This window comes from Lontra canadensis, unplaced genomic scaffold, assembly GCF_010015895.1.
Source record: "Lontra canadensis isolate GAN:19392208 unplaced genomic scaffold, GSC_riverotter_1.0 scaffold19, whole genome shotgun sequence".
Taxonomy (NCBI): Eukaryota; Metazoa; Chordata; class Mammalia; order Carnivora; family Mustelidae; genus Lontra; species Lontra canadensis.
Window position 1 is genome coordinate 23,434,573 of NW_022631013.1, and position 23,052 is coordinate 23,457,624.

At 42.0% G+C, this 23,052-nt stretch overlaps 1 protein-coding gene across 3 annotated transcripts in view; it reads right to left on the reverse strand.

Annotated features, from left to right (window-relative positions):
- Window positions 1–285: 285 nt before the first annotated feature.
- The window catches only part of ELP1 (elongator complex protein 1), a 52,737-nt gene continuing 29,970 nt past the window's right edge, over window positions 286–23,052 (reverse strand). For all 3 annotated transcript variants that reach the window (XM_032860798.1, XM_032860796.1, XM_032860797.1), the window contains 13 exons: window positions 22,694–22,842; window positions 20,443–20,566; window positions 19,445–19,542; window positions 17,772–17,973; window positions 15,419–15,480; window positions 10,143–10,205; window positions 9,713–9,773; window positions 7,768–7,881; window positions 7,154–7,265; window positions 5,439–5,566; window positions 4,822–4,976; window positions 1,995–2,070; window positions 286–931 (listed from right to left, as the gene is read on the reverse strand). In XM_032860798.1, the coding sequence (XP_032716689.1) occupies window positions 864–931; window positions 1,995–2,070; window positions 4,822–4,976; window positions 5,439–5,566; window positions 7,154–7,265; window positions 7,768–7,881; window positions 9,713–9,773; window positions 10,143–10,205; window positions 15,419–15,480; window positions 17,772–17,973; window positions 19,445–19,542; window positions 20,443–20,566; window positions 22,694–22,842 (1,412 nt within the window). In that variant the 3' untranslated portion in view covers window positions 286–863. The remainder of the gene's footprint in view (window positions 932–1,994; window positions 2,071–4,821; window positions 4,977–5,438; window positions 5,567–7,153; window positions 7,266–7,767; window positions 7,882–9,712; window positions 9,774–10,142; window positions 10,206–15,418; window positions 15,481–17,771; window positions 17,974–19,444; window positions 19,543–20,442; window positions 20,567–22,693; window positions 22,843–23,052) is intronic.

Here is a 23,052-nt window from a genome sequence, read left to right on the forward strand (position 1 = left end):
CCTTGACACGGACAAAAACCTTTTAGTTAAAAGCAGCGATTACCTGGAGAAAAAAGGAGTAACTCAACAATCGTGCACACCGTTCACCATACTCAACAACGTGCATGCTACTGTTTCCGAAATGCTAATCTGTGCCAGCTCTAATACTGCTAACTCCCTCACAGAAAATTCTCAGGTAGTAGAAAGAGTCCCTGTGGACACTGTAGTGCTAGGAGCTCGATACAGTTCTAACTGGAAGCACGTGATGTGGTAAGAGATGACAGAGTAAACAGCTGTCAGCGTAAGAAAGCTTAGAATTTCAAAGGATATATTTAACTTTTTATTCTGCTTTAGTTCCAGGTGAAGAAGCCATTTAAGTGATTCAATTTCACCAACTGTTGATAGCACAAAGAGCCACGTTGTTTATGCATAAGGCTCTCCTCCCAGAACATGAAATATTTAAAAAACATTATTTTCTTTTCCTCACACTTTTGAGGTAGGAGCCACGAAACATTACTCCCAATTAACTGAGGCACGAATCAGTTAATTACGTGACTTGTCAAAGGTCCCAAAATGAATGAGACTGGTAGCTGGGAATGAAAGCGAGTCTTCTCGGTGCCATAAATACCGGAAACACACTCTCGGACAGCACTAAACAAAAGAACAGTAATTCTTACAAAATGATGCAATACTGGTTGAAGCGTAAGGTTTTGCTAATTAAAATTATACCCAAAATAAAGCAGAACTGCTTGGTGTCTGCTTAGGGCTGCTGTATGGAGCAGCTCCCCACGCTGCTAGGGCAGATCACTGTCTTACTCTTCCCAGTTCCTGACGGCCAGGCCCCGAGGAGGAAGGGAAAGGAGAACCGCCCCTGCTGGGGTCATTCACTCTAGAAGACTCAGTTTCCACTGGGTTTTTCTGTTGATCTTTGGGGGTATAAAAAGCTCAGCATCTAGAAGAAAGGAAAGGAAAACTGTAACAGACACACCTTCTTGCTAGGGGGAGCTGAGGCAGTAACTGCCATAAAACTAGTGCCTGGGCTTAGCAGCTACAAGATAACCAGCTAGTATAGCACAGCATTTAAAGGGAAAAAAAAATTCTGGAAAATCCAAGTTACAGTAGTAAAAACTCCCAATTATTTCAGAACATACCACTAACTTTTGAAAGCTAAGAGGCTGGTATGCTTGATTGATTCACCTAAAGGGTAAATACTCAAGCACCAAATTGATCTGTCAAAAGTTTCTAACTAGGGGCGCCTGGGTAGCTCAGTGGGTTAAGCCTCTGCCTTTGGCTCAGGTCATGGTCTCAGGGTCCTGGGATCGAGCCCCGCATCGGGCTCTCTGCTCAGCAGGGAGTCTGTTTCCCCCTCTCTCTCTGCCTGCTGCTCTGCCTACTTGTGATCTATCTCTCTCTCTCTGTCAAATAAATAAATAAAATCTTTTTTAAAAAAGTTTCTAATTAAATTTAAAAAGAGCCTTTGGGGCTTTAAAATATAAGGGCTACACAATCTAATCAGGAATCATCTCCCCTGCCAACAAATAAAAAATAAAACATTTTCGGTAAACTTAAATAGGAAATGCAAGTAAAATGCTAACATTCTTTGGATTTGCTTTCAAATTATATTGTCAATCCTGAAGACGGTTATGAAAATGCCCCCAAGATGCAGCGCATAACTGCCAAGAACCAAAAATGATGACTTGGGAGAATCCTTAAAATATATATATAAATTGGAATGTTTGGACTCAAACTTCAACTATGGTATGCCTGTACAGACAAGTGTATGTCAGATGATCTTTTAAAAATTTATACATTTAATGTCATGTTGGGTTCCCCACCCCTGTGGTTCCCAAAACTAGAAGCACTAAGTCAATTTTATTAAAGATATACTCATAAAATTGAGGGAAAATTGTTGTCAATACCTGATCTTTCCTGACTCCGCTGACCTTCTCGACACATAAAGAAAGATATTCCTTCTGCCAAATACTGTGATAATTTGAAGAGAAAACAATACTAACCAAGAACAGGAACTGAAGTCTTCTGTTGTTGATAAGAAGCCATGATACTATTTGCAGTAGAATCAGGACCTAGAACCTAAGTAGAAAGCAGATCAGCAAAGATTATTTTACACTTCTGATGACCGCAGATACCAAAGGCCAAGTTTCTACCAGTAGTAAATAGCAAGTCATTTCAAATTATCAAGCACAGTAATTCTCTTCTCCTTTGTGGTTTTTACTTTGCCTGGTGTTCCAGTCTCAACTCAGACCTCCAAATCTCCTTTCTTCCAGAAGACAAGGTAATGATAAGGGGAAAATAAAAAAAGGAAAATCTTAAGGAATATAAGCCATACCCTAAGGGGAGGAGTACAAGATGTTACAGAACACACAGAGCATCAAAACGCCTTCAAAAGATCTGTGAGAATTTTGATATGAAAACAAATATGTGCATATATCAGGGAGTAGAATGCAAACTGCACATGTGTTCAAGGTAAAACCAGACCCTTCACAGGAATTCCACGTTTGTGTAAGGCTCAGGGGGGCGCACGCCAGGCCCTCTGCTTTCTCTTCACTTGGCTCAGCGTGCATACCCTTGGGGACACCTTCTCAGCAGCAATGTCCTGCTCAAAGCACTTTCACATGACTCAGGGAATCCTGCACCTGTGCCATTACCATAATTTACTAACCAAAGCAAACCCATGATTTTCTGGTCATTTCCCCCAGAAGACTGTTAAAGTTGGTGTCTCAGAAATTAATATGATCTTCAGCCATCAAAAAGAATGAAATCTTGCCATCTGCAATAACATGGGTAGAGCTAAAGTATATTATGCTAAACGAAGTAAGTCAGTTAGAGAAAGACAAATACCATATGATCTCACCCATATATGGAATTTAGGAAAGAAAACAGATAAATATATGGGAAGGGGGAAAAGAAAAAAAGGAGCAGGAAATAAGCCATAAGAGACTCTTAGGATAAAGAGCAAACTGAGGGTTGATGGAGAGAGGGGTGTGGGGGATGGGCTAGATGGGGGATGGGAATTAAAGGGGACACTTGTTATGAGCACTGGGTAAATTATTTAAGTGATGAATCACAAAGTTCTACTCCAGAAGCCAGTACTGCACTGTAGATTAAGTAAAATTCAAATTAAAAAAAATTAAAAATTAAAAAACATATAAAAAGTTTTTTTTTTAATTACTATGATTTGAATAGAAGAGGGTAGAGGAGAGCATGAGGAGGTATTATAAATTGCTAAGCTTCAAAACCACTACAGTTTTGAAGATGATCACATTTCTTCTATGAAATACCTATTTTAGTAAATTCAAGTATTTGTAGGGTGCTGATTCTCAACTTTTACTTTCAAGGTATGCTAAATGTGCCCACATCTACCCTCTTATCTAACCTTCAGAACATTCCAGTGAAGCATATAGGGAAGTATAGCCCCATTTGTAAATGAGGAAATCAAGGCCCCAGTAAAGCTTATGTGTTTCTAATCAAGGAGTTCAAAACCAGTCTCTCTCCAGGCTCCAAACCCTTCTTTGTGGGTTGTTGTCCCAGCCTGTGATGCTGGGACTGGGAACCTGAGAAAACATCTGCCCTTTGTCAGCTGCGTCGTTACGCTCTGCCCATAGCAGACACCAGAAGAGTACAAGGCTGGAGGAAAAGGAATGTGCTGTTTGCTTTCACTCAATAGTTCTTCACCCTGGTAGTAGCCATTCATTTCAGTTTCCTTATTTCTCTACACTTACAGCCATCGATGCCCCCTCAGAAGCATCAGCACCAGCTGGCTGGCACCCCTTCTCAGAGGGTCAAGAACCGGCGCAGTAGGGCCCCACCTCCAAGCTTCTGAACTACAGTAAACCCGAACTCTTCCTTGTTCCCTCATAGTTACCAACTCAGCGCTCCTTCTCTGTGTTCTCTTTTGCCTTCTCAGTTGTCCATACTTGTTCCACCACCTATATTAAGTTCTCTCTGTTAAAATAAGAGCTGTGGTTCTTTTCCTTAATGGAGCATACCTGACACACCAGCCTTTCTAAATCAAAACAGAAACTCTTAACAACAGGCCTGACGTGTGAGAGACTGAGCAAAGTTCGCACAATAAATAGATGATAGCACATCAGAATTCTTGACGGGACACAACTGCCTTAAACATGAGCAGCAAAGCTCCTTATAACAAGAGTAGAAGCAACAAGTCAGATAATCTATAAAACAATAGGGAAAGCAACTGTCTGGTTTACTTTTTTGTTGTTAATAAAGATTTTATTTATTTGAGAGAAGAGAGAGAGAGAGCGAAACAGCATGTGTGACTGGAGGGAGGGGCAGAGCAGAGGGAGGGAGAGGCTCTTAAGCAGACTCTGCGCTGAGTGCGGAGCCCGGCGCAGGTTTCCATACCATGAGTTTGAGATTATGACCTGAGCCGAAATCAAAAGTCAGACGCTTAACTGACAGAGCCACCCAGGGGCCCATGTCTGGGTTACTTTAAAAAACACCGATACCATCCAAAGTCTGCGCAGGGAGGTGAGAGGCCAACTCTGGCCCTGTCTCCCCCTTTCTCCTACTCTAATCGCACTGAAGGCTGGGGCAACTGTTGAACGTGCCCACCTTCTCCACAGCAGCTGTTTCACATGGAAAGGAGAAACAAAAGCAAACTTAACCTCGGGCAAGGTGTACTCAAGTAGAAAATCTTCTTAGTGACAGCTTAAACATAAGCCTAGGATAACGTAACTATGGCATATCATGTTTTTAAGAACAAGGAAAACTCTGGCTTTGACTTTCAAGAGATCGTATGAACATTAAGAACCTGTGAAATGGCTTTAAAAAATGCACGTTCTGTCTCTGAGGAAAACTTACAGGTGTAGCTGAATTCTGCTGGTGGGTGAAAGTCCAAATTTCTGGAAGTGACCTTTCCATCAGCTGGAGGGTATCTTCAAAGGCCTTCTGTAGTCCCCTTCCTTGCTCATCAAACTCAAAGAGAAAGAGCACCTTTAAAATATGGTATACTTCATCTAGAGAGAAGAAATTCGAGAAAGGGGTTAACTTGGGTCCCCAGCTCCATTGCTAGGATCGTAACACAATTTCTTTCCCAAGCAAAAAAATATTTAATATTACACTGCAGTTGCAATCTCCCACATTTTCCTCACCTCCCCAAATGCTGGAGTTAATTCAACCTGTCTACTACAAAAAGGAAAAGGAACACGCTGGGGCTCCAGCAGGAAGGGGTGTCTTCACAGTCCTTTTCCCGAGCTTCAGTACTAATGTCTCCCGGCAGGGCTGGGCAGGGCCCAGTGGAGGAAGGCTTAGCTTCCCAGCTGAGGGTGGTTCAGAAACGTGCCCTGAAATGACACTTCCTGCCAAAAGTCTGTCTTTCCCCAAGTTGGGAAAACTGTATCGTAATTATCAGCTAAACTCTGTCTGTGCTATCCATTTACCTTTTTGGGGGGCAAGAATCATCAGTATTGAGAACATACCTTTCAATTTTTCAGTGCTCTGTACAATTTCACTGAGGGCCTCCAAAAGGGCCAGATCCTCCAGCGGACTCCCTTCTTTAAGGCTATGCTTCTTCCGCTCTGCTTTGCGGCGATTCTTAGATGACCGCCTGTTGGAAGAAATTGGAAAGATGTTATAAAAGGGGCTCTCTTTGCACTGAACAGATTAAAATGAATATACCTGTTGGCCACCAACTTTCTGGGAACCCAGAGAGTCTATAGATGGTATGTGTATCTGGGGGAAAATGGTGATGAGGTGTTGGGAGTGATAGCTGAAATAAATTTGGGAAAGGCAAGTCTCACAGACAGGAAATAATAAGGAAAACCCTAAAAAGTAGTGTATGGCCTTGAAATTTTAATTAAAATAGAGGTTATATTTTTGATAATGAGTGCTGGAACAACAGAACAACCAACTTAAATTTTCTAATGAAAAACAAATCTAAAGTAAAATTTAAATGAGACATAGACACGGCATTTGAAATTTGAATATAATAAAATATATATGACACCCATATCTCTCCTGCTCAGATGTCTTTAATTATGCCACCTGTCTGGGACTCTCGCCCTGACTCTGAAAAGCCCAGTTTCTTTCTTTCTTTTTTTTTTTAAAGATTTTATTTATTTCTTTGACAGACAAAGATGACAAGTAGGCAGAGAGAGAGAGGGGGAAACAGGCTCCCTGCTGAGCAGAGAGAGCCTGATGCGGGGCTCGATCCCAGGACCCAGGGATCATGACCTGAGCAGAAGGCAGAAGCTTTAACCCACTGAGCCACCAGGAGCCCCTGAAAAGCCCAGTTTCTGACTGACTCTCTTGCAGTTTCTGATCACCCCATATAACCTCATAAATCTCTATTCTGAATTCCTAAAGCACAATTCAGTTTATTTATCTATTTTTATTTTTCAGTTTGCTTATTTATCTAGTTTTTAAAAAAAAAACCTTATCTACTTGTCAGAGAGACAGAGAGAAAACACGCATGTGCATGTGTACACACACAGCAGGGGTCCAGCAGGCAGAGGGAGAGGGAGAAGCAGTCTCCTTCTCAACAGGGAGCCTGATGCAGGGCTCGATCCCAGAACTCTGAGATCATGACCCGAGCTGAAAGCAGACACTTAACCGACTAAGTCACCCAGGCCTCCCATCATGATTCGGTTTAAATATACTATATCTTGCATTGTTTTATGCTTCCCAAGGATGACTGTAAGCTCTTATAACCCACATCTCCTTAAAAATTTTGGTAACATCCACTACAACTAGCACATGGGTTTTCTGACCGAATGCTACATTGCATAAACATGATGACTTATTTTATATTAATTATCTCTTCTAATCCTGACTTTGAACTGAAGATGCCTGATACCGTTTTCCTTCATAAACTTTTAATTTTTTAAGTGCCCACATAATCTGGTCACCTAGTATTTGTTAAATGAATGAAATCAGATGTCATAAAAATTGAGTGCCAGCGTAGGGGCCTTGTAGGTACAAACACATGGTCCACAAAGCTGCAGTAGAAAAACATTTCAACACCAAGTCTAATTTCTTAGATATGTGGGGAAAGCCCCTGAACACCAAATCCTGGCCTTGAGAACTGTCCTCTCTCTCCCCTGCACTGTCCAGATGAGAAACTGACCTCCTTACTTGCACTGTGTCCATATACTACCAGGGCCTCATCAATGTGCTACGTAAATGTGATACATACGCTGATATCCTGGAGTTGCTGTGGGAATATTTGCTGCTCATGTCACTGCCACTCATGACACTGCTAGTTTCAGAGAAGAGGTCTGACTCTTGGCCCTGGGGCACCTCATCATCTAGAAAAGAAGAACCAGATACAGAATGAAAACTCCCCGCTGATGTAGGTTTACCTTCAATAGGGTAAGTGGACTATAGTTCACCAGGGCATAGCTGAGGATGGGTGAAAATTATTAGAAAGTCGATCTCAAGTAAAATGAGATAATATTAAATATAGTTACTACTACCATACACCAGCACACCAGTACCAAGGTTATTTTTCCTTTTCTTTTCTTTCTGAAAGAAAAGGAACCTTTGGAGGCAAGGACGCTCATTCCGCTCTGCTTGGTGGGGGTGTAGGGTATGTGTGGCAGAGCTCTTCCCATTCATGATTGGTCCTGCCCCCAGCCCTCCCCAACACACACAAACATAGACATACACAGTCCCCCAAGGGGTTTCACGAAGGACTTAAACATCCCCTAGCACAGTAATCACAGTGCAGGATGTACAACAAGCAGCTAAGACAAAATATGGTATGTCCTCACCATGCCCAACTGTCAGTGTCTTCATGTAGACACTCACCCAGATTCACCTGCTGTGCCCGCTCCTTGAGATCTCGAACCACCAATAAACGGTTTTTATGGCGACTGAATGTGGCTGTCTGAGAGTCCAGAAGTGCCATATAATTCTTCTGGGCTGGGGTGCGGATGGAAAATATTTTGAGCAAGATGTTTAAGTAAAAGAGAAAAACACTCAAGTAAGACAGTGAGGGAATAAGAATTTAACAAAAAGAAACAGATTACTAGGTTTTCCAAGCAAGATTTTTTTTTCTTAATGAGAATTAACCTACATTGTTTTAGGAGTATGAACTACACATTGAAATTTCGGATTTCAGAGTTCATCAACATCATCCTAGAACACCCTCTAGCACTAAATTAGTAATATCACCTGAACAAAGACTCAGTACCCAAGAGCAGACTAGCAAAGAAAAGGAGTATACAGGAAGCTGTTAACAAAAACAGGACAGTCACTGAGATGTTTCTGAAACATAGGTATTAGGCCTATGCAAATGAAGAGTCAGCATTTTTTTAGAGACTCATTAGGGGAGAAAATCCAAGCAAGAGACAGCTAAATGGACGGCTGGAGGGTCAGGATGGATGCTTTCAGTAACGTAACTAAGTGAATGTTATGAAAAGAATCCTCCTACAGTGTTAATGAGGATGGGAGAGGGGGACGCAGGCTGGGTAAGCATGTGAGCACATGTACACATCAGAAAGGCCAGATCCTACTCACAGGGTAGACTGTGCTAAAAAAGGCAGAGCTTAAAACCAACCCCCACTGCTGGAAATTTCTGTAAGCCAAATTGATGTCTTTCTTTTCCACTTTGCTTTTAAGGAGTCATAGTGATCACCCAAGTGTTCCAGAACTGGTAAAACCCACCTGGTTCAATATATAAATATATATTCCACTTAGATTTACCAACTGTAAACATTTTGCTTCCTGTTTCTCTCCATACACACACACAACTATTATTTTTGTGGAACCTTTTGAGAGTAAGTTGCACATATGATCCTTCCCTCTTAAATACTTCAGAACATCTCTCTTAAGAATAAGGACATTGGGGCGCCTGGGTGGCTCAGTGGGTTGGGCCGCTGCCTTCCACTTAGGTCATGATCCCAGAGTCCTGGGATCGAGCCCTGCATCGGGCTCTGCTCAGCAAGGAGCCTGCTTCCCCCCTCCTCTCTGCCTACTTGTGATCTCTCTCTGCCAAATAAATAAAATCTTTAAAAAAAAAAAAAAGAATAAGGACATTATTATGATCTCATTGGTCGTGGGATCAAGCCCTGTGTTGGGCTTCCCACTCAGCATGGAGTCGGCTTAAGATTAGAGAATCTATCTTGCTCTGCTCCTCTGCTCCTTTCCCAACTCTCCAATAAATAAATCTTTAAAAAAAAAAAAGGATATTATCTAACATAAGCATAATATGTAAGAAATTGGCCACTAACAGAATACTGTATTATCTAATATCTAGTTCATATTCAAGTTTACCAATTACTCCCAAATATATTTTTAATAGATTTTTAAAAAAAGATTTTATTTATTTGACAGAGAGAGAAAGAGAGAGTGTGTGTGTGCATGCACACACAAGCATTGGGAGCAGCAGAGGGAGAGGGAGAAGGAGACTCCTTGCTGAGCAGGGAGCCCAAGGCGGGGCTCAATCCCAGGACCCTGAAATCATGACCTGAGCCGAAGGCAGAGGCTTAACTGACTAAGCTGCCTAGGCACCCCTACAAATATAATAAAGATTCTTAACCATATCTTATCACGTTTTTAACATTCAAGTATTTTATGTACTACCATTTGACAGTTAGCATATTTAAAAATTCTAATCAGAATTAAGTATTACAGCCAGTGGAGAAATCTGGTCAACTCTATGATTAAAGGATGTAATAACAGGCAATATTCTTCTCTCGCACTTCCCCACCTCTACACTTCCAAATGTAGAATTCCAAGATATAACCCTTACCTTCTAAAATGGAAGGCTTTATGTTGGTTTCTATTATATCTGGTCTGTTGTATTTGTAAACCTAAAAGGAAAAAGACAGTAGTTTTAGGCAGGAAAACTCCATGTCACTGTAGAGTTAAGACATTTGGAAGGAAATGGATGACTTTCAGAGGTCACCAGGTTATTTTCAAGCTACAAGGTAGCTAATGAGCATTTAAGTCATTTCAGTAAAAACCAGTAATATTTCACATTTAAAAAACTAATTCCAAACATTAAGAATAAATTTTTTAAATGGTTTTAAAAATACTGCTTATCCTTAGAGCAGGAGCCTAAACTATTTTGACTTAATTTTGCTAGCCTCCGAAGACAAGGGATTCCAGCTGACCTTTCTACCCTGCACTCTCGCTCTGCTAAGCACCTAACACAGGGAGGATTTTAAAGGTTTTCCTACCAGTCTCAGAGCTTCTTCCCAGGCAGCTCCTTCTAGTAATAAGAGCACAGCTTCTTCATAATCCTGACAAGGAAACATCAAGGCAGATAACAGGTGAATGGAGCAAGCGTGTCAGATGCCACCATGACAAATGGCGCTACTGCCTACCAAGCGGCCTTCTTTGCTTGCCAGCCTACCCCTTATGGTCCCAGTTCCTAGAATCAGGTCTGGCCTCCAGTCCCTACTCAGTAAACAGTGATGCAAAAGATAATGGGTGGGGGGTAAAGACAGATTCTGGAAATAACCACAGAACACATGGCATCATCTCCCTATGTCCCTGAGCATCGAAACCACCAGCTAGGTCTGAGAGAAATGCCCACCGCCCCAGCTATACTACCCTGTTCAATTTGACAGGTTTAAGGGCTTTTAAACTTTTCATTCTGCTCTTCTGTTTTCTTTTTCCCCCCTCCAACTTTTATTTTGAAACACTTCAAACCTCCAGGAAACTGAAAAATGAGTGCAATAAACATGAGTGTAATAAACACCTGCATATCCTAAGTCTTTAAACATTTTTGATGCTTGTGGCCTTACCAGTAAAAATTTTTGAGCATGTACTACAATATGTAATTACTTAATGTACGTATAAGGCATATAAAACAAAGCATTTCTATAGGTACAAATCATGTTTATCTTTTTACTACTGAAGTACAGTTGACATACACTGTTACCGGTTTCAGGCTTACAACACAGCAATCTGACAGTTCTATACATTACTCCGTGCTCCCCATGGTGAGTCCAGTCCCATCCGTCACCACACACCGTGATTCCAGTATAACTGACTATGCTCCCCAAGCTGTACTTCTCATCTCCGTGACTCATTTACTTTATAACTAGAAGTTTGTGAAACTGGAAGTAAGTGAAACAAAACACATTTTATGTTTTTTAAAGGGGGTGCAGAGCACTGACATCAAGAATCAGACACTTAACCGACTATGCCACCCAGGTGCCCCTGGATTTCACCATTTTAAAATGTGTTTTGTGGGTTGCCTGGGTGGCTCAGTCGGTGAAGTGTTTTGGTTTCCACTCAGGTCATGGTTTTTGGTTTCCACTCAGGTCATGACCTCAGGGTTGTGAGACGGAGCCCAACATCAGGCTCTGCACTCAGCATGGAATCTGCTCGAGATTCTCTCTTTCTCAGGGCACCTGGGTGGCTCAATTGGTTGAGCCTCTGCCTTTGGCACAGGTCATGATCTCAGGGTCCTGGGATCGAGCCCCGCATCGGGCTCTCTGCTCAGTGGGGAGCCTGCTTCCTGCCCTCCCTGCCTGCCTCTCTGCCTACTTGTGATCTCTGTCAAATAAATAAATAAAATCTAAAAAAAAAAAAAAAAAAAGATTCTTTCTCTCCCTCTCTTCCTCCCTGCTACTTTTTCTCTCTCTCTCCCTCCCTCTCAAATAAATAAATAAATCTTTTTTAAAAAAGTGAGATACATAAAACAACTGGCTGGGTTTCCTCCAGTAGTCCTGGTGATTAAAAAAAGGGGGGGGTGGGTATGCATTAGATTAAAAGAGATTTAAGAGACTAAGATACAAAATGCAATACATGACCCTAAATTGGAACCTACTTTGGATCATACTACTATAAATTATAAATAATTTGGAACCACTGAGGGAACTTGAATTTTAATTATTACATAAATTAAAATGTATTTACCTGGAAAGATGAAGACCATAAACACTTAAAGAAAATTTATAAACGGCACAGTGTAACTTCGTTTTGGTTAACCACTGAGAGAGAGAGACAGAGACAGAGACAGAGAACGCGTGTGAGCGCGCGCACGTGTGTGTGTGTGTGTGTGTTGTGCGCACACGCATACGAAGAGCACTACAGGAAGAATTAGAAAATAGGGACGACTAGCAAACTCTTGAGTGGTAGGAATGACATGCTTTGTTTTCTTATTACTTTCAGCATTTTAAAGAATCTACAATATATACATACTACTTTAAATTATTTTTAATTAAAAATATTAAATAGAAGTAAGCATTTTCTTCCCAGGCCCCAGTGCATATGCCCCACTAACAGGCCCATACCATAAGTCCATGAAGGGACATAGCAGGGTATGGGCTATTTGACCCACAGAGAAAGAAAGAGGGTAGGGGGATGGCTGTTTTACCAAAATGACAATCACATGAGATACAAGGACTCTGAAGTGTATAATTTGTGGCATTTACTGTGTTCACAATACTGTGTGACCACCAACCTTTTTAAATTCACCGGATAAAAAACCACTCCCATTTCCCACTCTATTCCTCCCCTGGTAACCTCTGATGTGCCCCTCCTCTGGGTTTGCCTACTCAGGACATATTATACAATAGAAACCATACAACAGGTGACATTCTGTGTCTGGCTTCTTTCACTTAGCATAATGTCTTCAAGATTTATCCAAGTTGTATTTTTTAAAATTAATTTTTCTGATTATAGCAAAACGCACATAAAATTTATCATTTTAACTTTTTTTTTATGTCCAGTGGCATTAAGTAAATTCACACTGTTGTGAAACCATCACCACCATCATCTCCAGAACATTTTTCACGTTACAAAATTAACTCTATACCTGTGAAACAGTAACTTCCTATGTTCCTCTCCCTCAATCTCTGGCAACCACCTTTCGACTTCCTATCTCTATGATTCTGACCACTCTAGGTACCTCATATAAGTAGAATCTACCATACTAGTCCTTTTACATTTGGTTTATTTCACTTAGCACAATGTTTTCAAGGTTTATTCAAATTGAAGCATCCATCAGTTTTACATTCCGTTTTATGAATTCATTTATTCATTTGAGACAGAGAGAGTAAAAGCAGGGAGAAAGGCAGAGAGAGAGGGAGAAGCAGACTCCCCACTGAGCAGGGAGCCCAATGCAGGGCTCAATCCCAGGACCCTGGGATCATGACCCGAACCAATGGCAGACGCTTAACTGACTGAGCAACCCAGGTGCCCCATATGTTGAACTTCTTAAGGAACCATCAAACCATTTCCCATAGGGGCTGTGCCATTTTACATTTCTAGCAGCAATGTATGAGTGTTCCTATTTCTCCACATCCTTGCCAAGTTTTCATTTTTTTGATTAAAGCTATTCTAGGGCACCTAGAATTTCTACTCAACCCTTATAATTTCTACTCAACACTATACTGGAAGTCCTAGCTAATACAGTAAGGCTAGAAAAAAAATATGAAGGCATACCAATTGAAAAGATATAAAACAGTCTTTAGTCAAAGAAACCATGCTCATTAATATAGAAAATCCTAGAGAATTTACCTCCAACAATCCTAGAACTACTAAATAAGTTCAGCAAGATTGTAGGATATGAGGCCAATTTAAAAACAAAACAAAATTATATTTCTATTTACTAGCAACAAAAAAATTGGGATGTGGAAAAAAAAATACTAGTCAAATACTAGTCAGAAATACTGTAGAACTCTTCTCCTTCCCCACATCTTATCACCACATCACTAAAGCTTCTTTATCGAATTTCCTCACACTTACTACATCATGGCAGGCTTCCAACAAAAAATTACACCAAGGACAAAAACCCTTTGAAAAGCCAGAATAAGCATCAGAATAAGACTCAGACGTGCAGGGATACTGAAATTACAAGCTCAGGAATTTAAAATAAGTATGATTACACCTGAAACTAATATCCTACCGTATGTGAATTATATTTCAATTAGAAAAAGAAAAAAAAAAGAGGTACGATTAATATGCTCAAAGCTCTAATGGAAACAGCAGACAACATGAGAGAACAGATGGGTAATATAAGCAAAGAGATGGAAACTCTAAGAAAGAATCAAAAAGAAATGTTAGAAAACAAAAGCATTATGTGAGCAAAAGAAGCCAGACTCAGAAACCACATACCAGATGGTTCCATTTATATAAAATCCTAGAAAAAGCAAAACTGTAGTGACAAAAAGCATATCAGTGGTTGGTAAGAGCCGAGAGTAGAAGAAGACTCACTCCAAAGGGGAAGTGGAGAACATTTTGGGGTGTTACAAATGTTCTATGAGCATGGTTGTAGCAGCACTTGTCAAAACTCATCCAACTGTTCATTTAAAATTGTTAATTGTATTATATATAAAGTATACCCAATTAAAAATTTACAAATTATGAACATATAATTAAACATATATATGAATTAATCTTCATCTGTATAGAAAAAAAGGATGGTGGCCTCTTATCCATTTAATTAACCATCTTAGATGGTGTATCGTTCTACCTTAGCCTTGTTACTGTGCATTATTTTATCCATTGATGTTTTTGGCTCAATCACCCAATGTAATTTCTTGCTAGGACCTATCAAATTTTAGTGATCTTCTTTCACTCACCCTTGTTACATCAAAGACATTCAGGTATTTTAAAAGCACACTTATGTTATACAAACGTGCCTACTAGTAACAACTGTGAAAAACACTCTCTAATCAAAGGCTGAAACTCTAGAAGGCAGTAATCCCTGGTGTCAACTGTGTATCTATGTCCTATTAGTCTGTGGCGGGTGTCGATGCATAGTTTTTGTTGTTTTTTTCTTTTATGATTTATTTATTTTAAAAGGAAAATGAGTGGGGAAGGGGTAGAGGGAGAGAGAAAATCTCAAGCAGACTCCCCACTGAGCATGGAGCCTGACGCAGGGCTCAATCTCACAACTCTGAGCCAATGACCTGAGCCGAAATCAAGAGTCGGACGCCCAACTGACTGAGTTACCCAGGCGCCCCATGTCCGTGCACCGTTTTATTTTCATAATAAATTCTACAATTCTGTCCAGAGCTGGTAAAGGTACTCGTCTTTATAATCTGCTGGAAAATTGGAACGTATCAAGCTGCCTGAGTAAAAGATCCTTCTAACAGAGAGAATGATTCTAACAGCCAAAAAAATATCTGAAATCCAATCCCTTTGTTTTAGAATGGTCCTTTCTCACCGTTTCTACCTCACAAGTTAATACAAAAAGCACAACTCCCTTGAGATTTAATTTAGTACTTTCTACCGAGGTCAAACCACTAGTGCCTATTGTGGTAGAGTTCTTTGGTATTCTACCTTACAGAACTTATTGTTTACAGAACTAATCATTTAGAAATAAGTTAAATTTATATGTCTAAGTCAGGTCAGCAAGAGAGAAGATCTGCAGAGCTAATACTGTCTCTGGACTTCCTAATCACCCCAAGTTCTTCTTAATTTTCATGATCAGTTACGTACAACTGCAAAGACCTTGTTTGTTGACTGGGCGGCTGAAGGGAGGAAATGAGGTTACCTGGGCATACTGTTCCAAGACTGTGGCCGCGTCACTGTGCCTCCTCTGCTCAACCAGCTTTCCTGCAAAGATTATAAACATTTGACCAGAGCTGGCTTGCTAAGAACAGGATTACCAAAACACTCAAGTTGAAATGGCTTTTGGAGTTTTGGGTTTTTTTTTTTTTTTAAGATTTATTTGTTTATTTGAGAGAGAGAGAGAGAGGGCGAGAAAAGCGAGCACCCATGTGGTCACACAAGTGGAAGGAGCAGAGCGGGAGAGAGAGAATCTCAAACTAACTCCAGGCCGAGCACAGAGCCTGACACGGGGCTCCATCTCACAACCCTGAGACCACAACCTGAGCCCAAACCGAGAGTCGGGTCCCCAAGTGACTACCACCCAGACACCCCTGGAGGTACTTTTTAAATAAAAACAGACCCCTACAAACTGGAGATTGAGCTCTTGTGTACGTTCAAGCAGAACGGCTTTAAAACAGCATTTTCCAAAGTGTTCCCTAAGACTGTTCTGTAGGATAATAAAGGGCAAAACCAAAAAATCATTCTTGGGTCACGTAAGTTTGTGAAACACTGGGCATAACAATGCTCAACAGATTCCTTTGCTGAAATGCTTCATTAATATATCTTCATTACGCATCAAACTATATATTTTGTGAATTTCTGTCAGGAAATAGGAATACTACGGAGTTCTCTTAAATGGTAGTTACAATCTAAATTTAGCACGGAATGTGAAAACCATGTACGGTCAAAATTAGCCAAGAGAACAGGCTTACAAAGGCACACGCATGACCTAGCATCTCCGGCTCATCCATTTCTTCCTCAAAAAGGAAGAGACTGCTGTTCTCTGGTTGAGCACTAAGATGAAGGTACTTGGCTTAGGGGTCATGCAGTGTCTTTAGATCCTGGAATCACTCAGCAAGCTGAAATAATCCTGCTTTGAGAAACACACGGAACCTAAAGCTGACGACAGCCGGCAGACTCATGTCTCCCATCTTACGCAATCTCCAGCGCACATTCTCCCTGACAAAAACAGGTAGAATCACCTCCACAATCTCAACAGCTATCTTTCTTTTCTTATTTAAACTGCCCAAGTTAAAGTGCACATGAAGTGACTCTGCCTTACACCATTTCTCAACAATCTCTCACCACCACCTCTCCTACCACTTTTGCTAAGCATCGGGGAGAACTGGGTGTGCACCATATGGCATGACAAACAGCAAGCTAAGAGTTTTAGAGAATGTATGACAAGATAATAGGCCCTAAGAACAGAGCTGGAAGATATAAACCACCAAAACATAAGTTGCTAAAGCAGAAGTAACAATGGAGCCAGAATACCTAAAAGGCCTAACATAGGGAATTCTCAGAAACTAAAGAGTTCACCATGGAAATGAAGAGGGCTTACAGAAGAGCGTACAGACCTAGTAACCAGAAAATACCAGAAAAAGAAAAGTGATAACCTCATACATTTTTATGACCCAAATAAAAAGGAAGAATGCAAACAGCTAAGGAGGACATGTACATACATCTCACAGGATTTAATTGGGAATTTTTTTCAGGACTGCATTTTTTTGGAAACCGTAACAATATTTTTAAAACTCTTAAAGAGCAAGGGGAGACTATACCAAGCACAACTGAGAAGGCAGGGCGCCATTCACCTCTTTTCCCAAGCAGTCCTTTAGCTCTCCTCCCTCTTAAGGAATCAGACTCTGATACAGGCCCACCTCTGGTTCAGACAATCCCTAGACCTAACACAGGTAAACTGCCTTTGCTTTCAGAGCGCTTATACCTCTGGTCTTTTCTTTCACCTCATTTCTCATAAATGCTATTATGATTCCCAACAATCTACTGTCTATACCTGAAAGGCCCCATCCCAAAACTCATGTTTATCTGCTCACAGGGCACACGGCCGCACAGCAACTCTGTACTATGATGTAAGTTTGGGCAAATGAGATGGAACACAAGTAACAGTGCGACTTCAAGGTCATTTCTAACTTCAAGTGTTCTCCTAAGCCTCTAGCTTTTTCCCCTTCCTAAGGCCTGGAATATGGGTATGGAGAAAATCCAGCTACAACCATCTGCTTGAGATGACAGAGCCACATAACAGAAGGACTTCTCAGTCCTTATGTGAAAGACAGAAGCTTTCATTATCATGCCACTGTATTTGGGGACTCTCACTGTAGCAGTGTAACCTTTATTTTAAACGACTCTAAATTATCTAGTTAATTTTTATTAGCGAATATTAGACTGTCTCAAGGTATGCTATCCTAAATTTACTTGCAAAATTGCCAAAGAAAGGAAAAAACAAAAACACCTTAGGGAGAGTTCTCCTTTGACAGAACCTAAAAAACCACGTTTACCTGCCAGAGTTCTGCCGAGGCCAGCCAGCTGGTCTTTGGTCAAGTTAAGCTGGGCTGCCATGCAGAGAGCTTGTTGCCAGCTGCCACTCGCCAGAAAGGCATCGAGAGCTTTCTCATGAGCACCACAGCGGGCAAACACAAGCCCTGCCGGCTCATAGAGGCGCTCCTGTGTCAGGTGTTGCCCGTAAGCAATGCTGATATCCTGTAGCAAAAGGAGAAGGGAGGCTTGGTGAGGAAAGGCAACAGTCACTTCTTAACCTCCAGTGTAGGCTGTCTCAATCACTACATTTAAAAGTCTCTTGAATTACTTAGAAATATCCTGTGGTTAATCAGTGAATTCCATCAGCCTTCCATTCAAAACCTTACTGAGGATGTGCCCTGTACGTACACAACAAATAATTACTGAGTACTATTCAGGGCACTGGGAATCACATAGCAATGCAAAAAATAAAAACAAACAGTTAAAACCCAAACAGTAACAAGAACCACCACCAAGTTCCTGCTCTTGTGGCAACACTTATAAACACAACATGACCTGTGCCATAGTGATAAAGGGACAGGGAGCGACGGGAGTGCTACTTCAGAGGGCTGTGAGGAGAAGAGCCATGTGAAGGGTTACAGGAGGGTAATCCAGGCCGAGAGCTACAGAAAGCGCCACAGCCACCTGGCAGAAATGGGTACGGAGTACACGACAGAACAACAAGAAGGCTGGTGTGAGTGGAGAAGCGAGAGTGCGGGAGGGAGGAAGAGACAGAGAAAATGAGAGCAAAGAGGCAGCCACTGCCTAAATTCTCTGTCCCCAGGCTCAACGTCAGGCAGGGCCACAGAGAGGAACACAAGACAAAGCCCCTGCTTCAGGCAGCCCCGGGCCGGTGGGGAAACAAATGAGTGCGGCAGTAGTTGGCTACGAGCCGCCTCTGAGCCGAGAAGGTGATCTGGGAGCTCAGTGTGGCATCTTGCCCAGGGACAGTTTTCTGGCAGAGGACACCCGAGAGTTCAAAGACAAGTGGGGCTAAAGGAAGGGGCAAGGAGAAGCCTATTAGAGGCAGCTGGTGCTAAGGAAGCAGGCGGGAGACAGAACACAGAGACACGAACTGCGGAGGGCGGGGAGGGTGGCGGTGATGAGTCGTGGTGACGGCACAGGCTCCGGGGTCAGAGAGCCTGGGCTCCACATCCCAGGCTTCACACACCAGCTCCCGAGGCAAGTTGTTTCCTCATCTGTTTAGCTGATCAGGTTGTCGTAAGAATCACAGAATTTATTTAGCAAAGACCTGGCATATAAAAAAAACTACACAGATAATCTGTTTAAACAAACAGCCAAGCTGTATCCCTTTCTCCTAAACGACATGAGAAAGATCTACACGCTTCAGGACCATCAGTCACTTGACAGCAAGGCTGGGCTGGAGCAAGGGGGGGGACGGAAGCAGGGAACCCCAGGTAGAAGCCGCCATGGTATTCACAATGAGCAACGGCGGACAACTCCTAGCTTTCCAGCCTGGACACTTTCTTCAGAACAGGAGCAGGTCAGGGCCATTCTCCCAGATAAGAGCTCAGGACGAGGTGACTTCATCTGAAGATAAACCGTGAGGTCAAGAACAGCATTACATGATGGACTCAGGATCCTTATCCCTAACAGCACAAAGTCAGAAGAGCCTCATTTTGGCACCACTCACCTTGTACTGTTGCGAGTCTGACGGATAGAACTTCAGAGCTTCCTTATACAAGTTTTTATCTTTTATTAAGTTTAAGCATTCTGGGAAGTACTCGGATCCTGAGGAATAAGATTCATACATACACAAGTTTAAGACTTTGGAAGTGTAATGGATTTCATTTTTACCAGCGGTCCCTACATGAAATCAACAAGGGAACTTTTAAGACCCACAGAGTCAGAGTGTCAGAATCCAGGAACTGTAATTTTAGCAAAGCACCCCAGCAGACATGAGGTATGAGAAGCACAGGCTGAGATCAGAGTTCCATGTAAAAGGACGCTTTATACACTACCGCTGATAAGTGACTGCCCAACCTTCCATCTGCTCAACTTCCTTCACCATAATCAGTCGGAGAGCTTATCAACCATTCCGACACCGGAGTCCCAGCCCATCCCAGCTCAATCAGATTCTCCAAAGCAGCTGAATAATACCCAGGCAATTTCTTATCCCCATCTTAGCTCTTGGAGAGAACCACACCTGCTGAAGTCAGAAACTCCAGCATGGGACAGGCATGGGGTGAGGCAGAACAACAGGCACCATGCTCATCCTATTCTGTCTCTGTGATGTACACCTACGTCCTTCTGGGAACAGCCAGTGCACATGGCCACTCACTCCAGACAAGCTACGTTTCCCTCGAGTGTTGGCAAATAAGGCAAGAAGCGCATTATCACACAATTTTCATTCTGAGATACTGAAAGGAATTTAGAAGGCGATCATCCTTAACCCAAAAAGGATCTGCTCTATTTTGTTTTAGTTGGGGAGCTACTCCAGTTCATTAAAAGCCATTTGCTCTGTCTTCAGCTTTTCAGATCATATGATAAAAGAAGGTGCACATATCTATTAAAATTTTTAGGAGTGGAAACTGAAATCAGTCTATATCTAAACTAACACTTTAATTTATACCCTGTCTAGCTCCAAATATGACCTGAAGCAGAAATAAACATACTAATCCTCACACTTACCACACTTACTGAGGTGGCCAATGGCTTTTTCATAGCGTTTCAGGTATTTATCTATGGTGAACCGCTGATAATTAGTTTCCATTTTCTTAAGTGTGTTAAGAAATGGAAGATATTCTTTGGGATCCTAAAACAAATAACAAAAAACACCAATAGGAGATCATTATTGCTTATGAATACATTTACTTATAACAATGCAAATAACAGTTATAATAATCAATAAACCCAAAGATACATAATTTTTTAAATACATACTATATTAGTATGTTAATTACATATTATATAAATATACAAAATGAAACAACGTATAACAAGTTTTGGCAAAAATGCTTTAACGTATAGGTGTTGTTTTCATTGAGAATGATCTCCTGTGCAATCTCACCAGACCACTTATTTCAGAGGCTAATAAGGAAGACAAGGTCAGTCTAGAAGATACTCAACAAATGTATCCAAGTTTCTCCAGAAGTGCAAGGCACTGTGCTTGAAGCTGTTTGCATGACATTGCATGTCCTTCCTCTGCAAGTCTTTTCCAAAAGATTTTACTAATTCTTGAGAGAGAGAGAGAGAGAACACACATGTGCGTGAGCACATGTATGTGCAGGGGGGAAGGCGAGAGGGAGAGAGAGAATCCCAAGCAGACTCTGTGCTGAGGGCGGATCCTGACCCAGGGCTCAATCCCAGGACCCTGAGATCATATCCTGAGCTGGAATCAAGAGTCGGATAATTAAACTGGCTGAGCCACCCAGGCATCCCTCCCTTCAGCAAGTTTTAAAACAAAGGTAAAATTGTAGTGAGTTAAAGATAAAACTCTAAGGGGGCGCCTGAGTGGCTGAGTGGGTTAAGCCTCTGCCTTCGGCTCAGGTCATGATCCCAGGGTCCTGGGATCGAGCCCCGCATCGGGCTCTCTGCTCAGCAGGGAGCCTGCTTCCCCGCTCTCTCTGCCTGCCTCTCTGCCTACTTGTGATCGCTCTGTCAAATAAATAACAAAATAAAATCTTAAAAAAAAAAAAAAAAAAAAGAACTCTAAGGCCCTGCCAACCAAGATTTTATCAGCACTGACTGTCTGCAGTTCTGTGCCAGGCCCCAGGAACCATTTTCTTTCTAAAGAACAGATGCTCCCTGTTCTTAATGCAATTTCACTGGGCAAACAGGATAAATATATAAGAACATTCTAGAAAAAAAAGAAAACCCAAAAGAAAAAATAATAAAGTACTCAGGCATTTAATATAGAGAACTATAGGCCAAAGTGTTCAATGAACATACATTTAGTAAGAATTCGCTAAAAAAAAAATTACTTACTCTCAGGAGACCCACCACCTAACGGGACCCACCACCTAACGGAGCTAGAATGATACAGAGGGGTGGGCGCGAGTGCAGTGGAAGCACAAATGTGGCCCACCTCCTTTAGTCCCTGCGTGGCAAGGAGGCAGGGAGGCAAGAACTGAGACAAGTGAGAATTAGCCTGGTGAACGGAGAGGGAGAGAGTGGTGAAGGGAAGCGGAAGTAATGCTACCTGCTGCAGTGTGTGGTGTGCAGTGGCAGGGGCGGCAGGGAGGGGAGGCAAAAGCACTGCCTCCCCTCTACAGGCTGAGAAAAAGGAACATCAAGAGACGAGCACAGATGGATACATAGAGACCAGATCGTGGGTTGGGGGGGCGGTTAAGCAATATGATGGCTTCTGAACTTTATCCTAGGGCCAATGGAGAGCCCATCCATGAAGGATTTTAAGTAAAAGAATGAAGGATCACCATTTGGTTTTTGGAAAGATCACTCTGGCAAGATCAAGGAGAGGGATGACAGGATGTAACAGAAGCTGCAGACACCAGACCAGACTAGGGGCACCCAAACTTTCTCACTGCAGCATGCTACAGTGGAATGAGAGGCCCCAAACCTTCCTATTCTCTGCGTTCCCGCTTTCCAGCCACATAACAAGAACGGGATGGGAACACGAGTCATCTGCAGTGTTTCCTTTACAAGAGGCAAGTTCGTTCACACATATGACCATAATCTTAAAAATAACCAAGTAACTTTATTTCACTTGTTCCACCTGGCATTCAAAACACTTCGATCACCCTGAACTGTGACAGAGAATGGGGCTTGGAAGCAGGTGCCCGGGAGCCCCCAGCTCCGCCCCCAGGCCTGTACTCGCTGTGTTCGCGGCAGCAAGATCCTGCGCCGCCAGAGGCAGGGTTTCTTTCTGCCATGACCGCAGAACTGAGAATTGAAAGGTGGCTAAAGCAGTAACTGCACCTACCTTCTGTGACTTCTCAGCTACCATGAGGACCAAATCAAAGTTGTAGGTCCCGAGAGAATGATCATATAAGTCATTGACGTCTACCAGAAGCAGCAAATATTTCAGGGCTTCCTCAGCACTCACGGCGTCGGGAACAGGTGGAGCGCTGGCTGTCAGCATATAGGGAAACAAAACACAACAAAGCCATTTGGGGAAAAAAGCCCACATTTCTAGCAACATAACCAAAAAGACAAAGTAACTGATTTTCTTGACAGAATTGGATGTTACAGGGCTTCTCCTTCTGTACATTTTTATAGGCAGGTACTGTGAAAAACAGACACAGGTCTTCAAATGGCAACCCACAAGCCCCATACTAAATG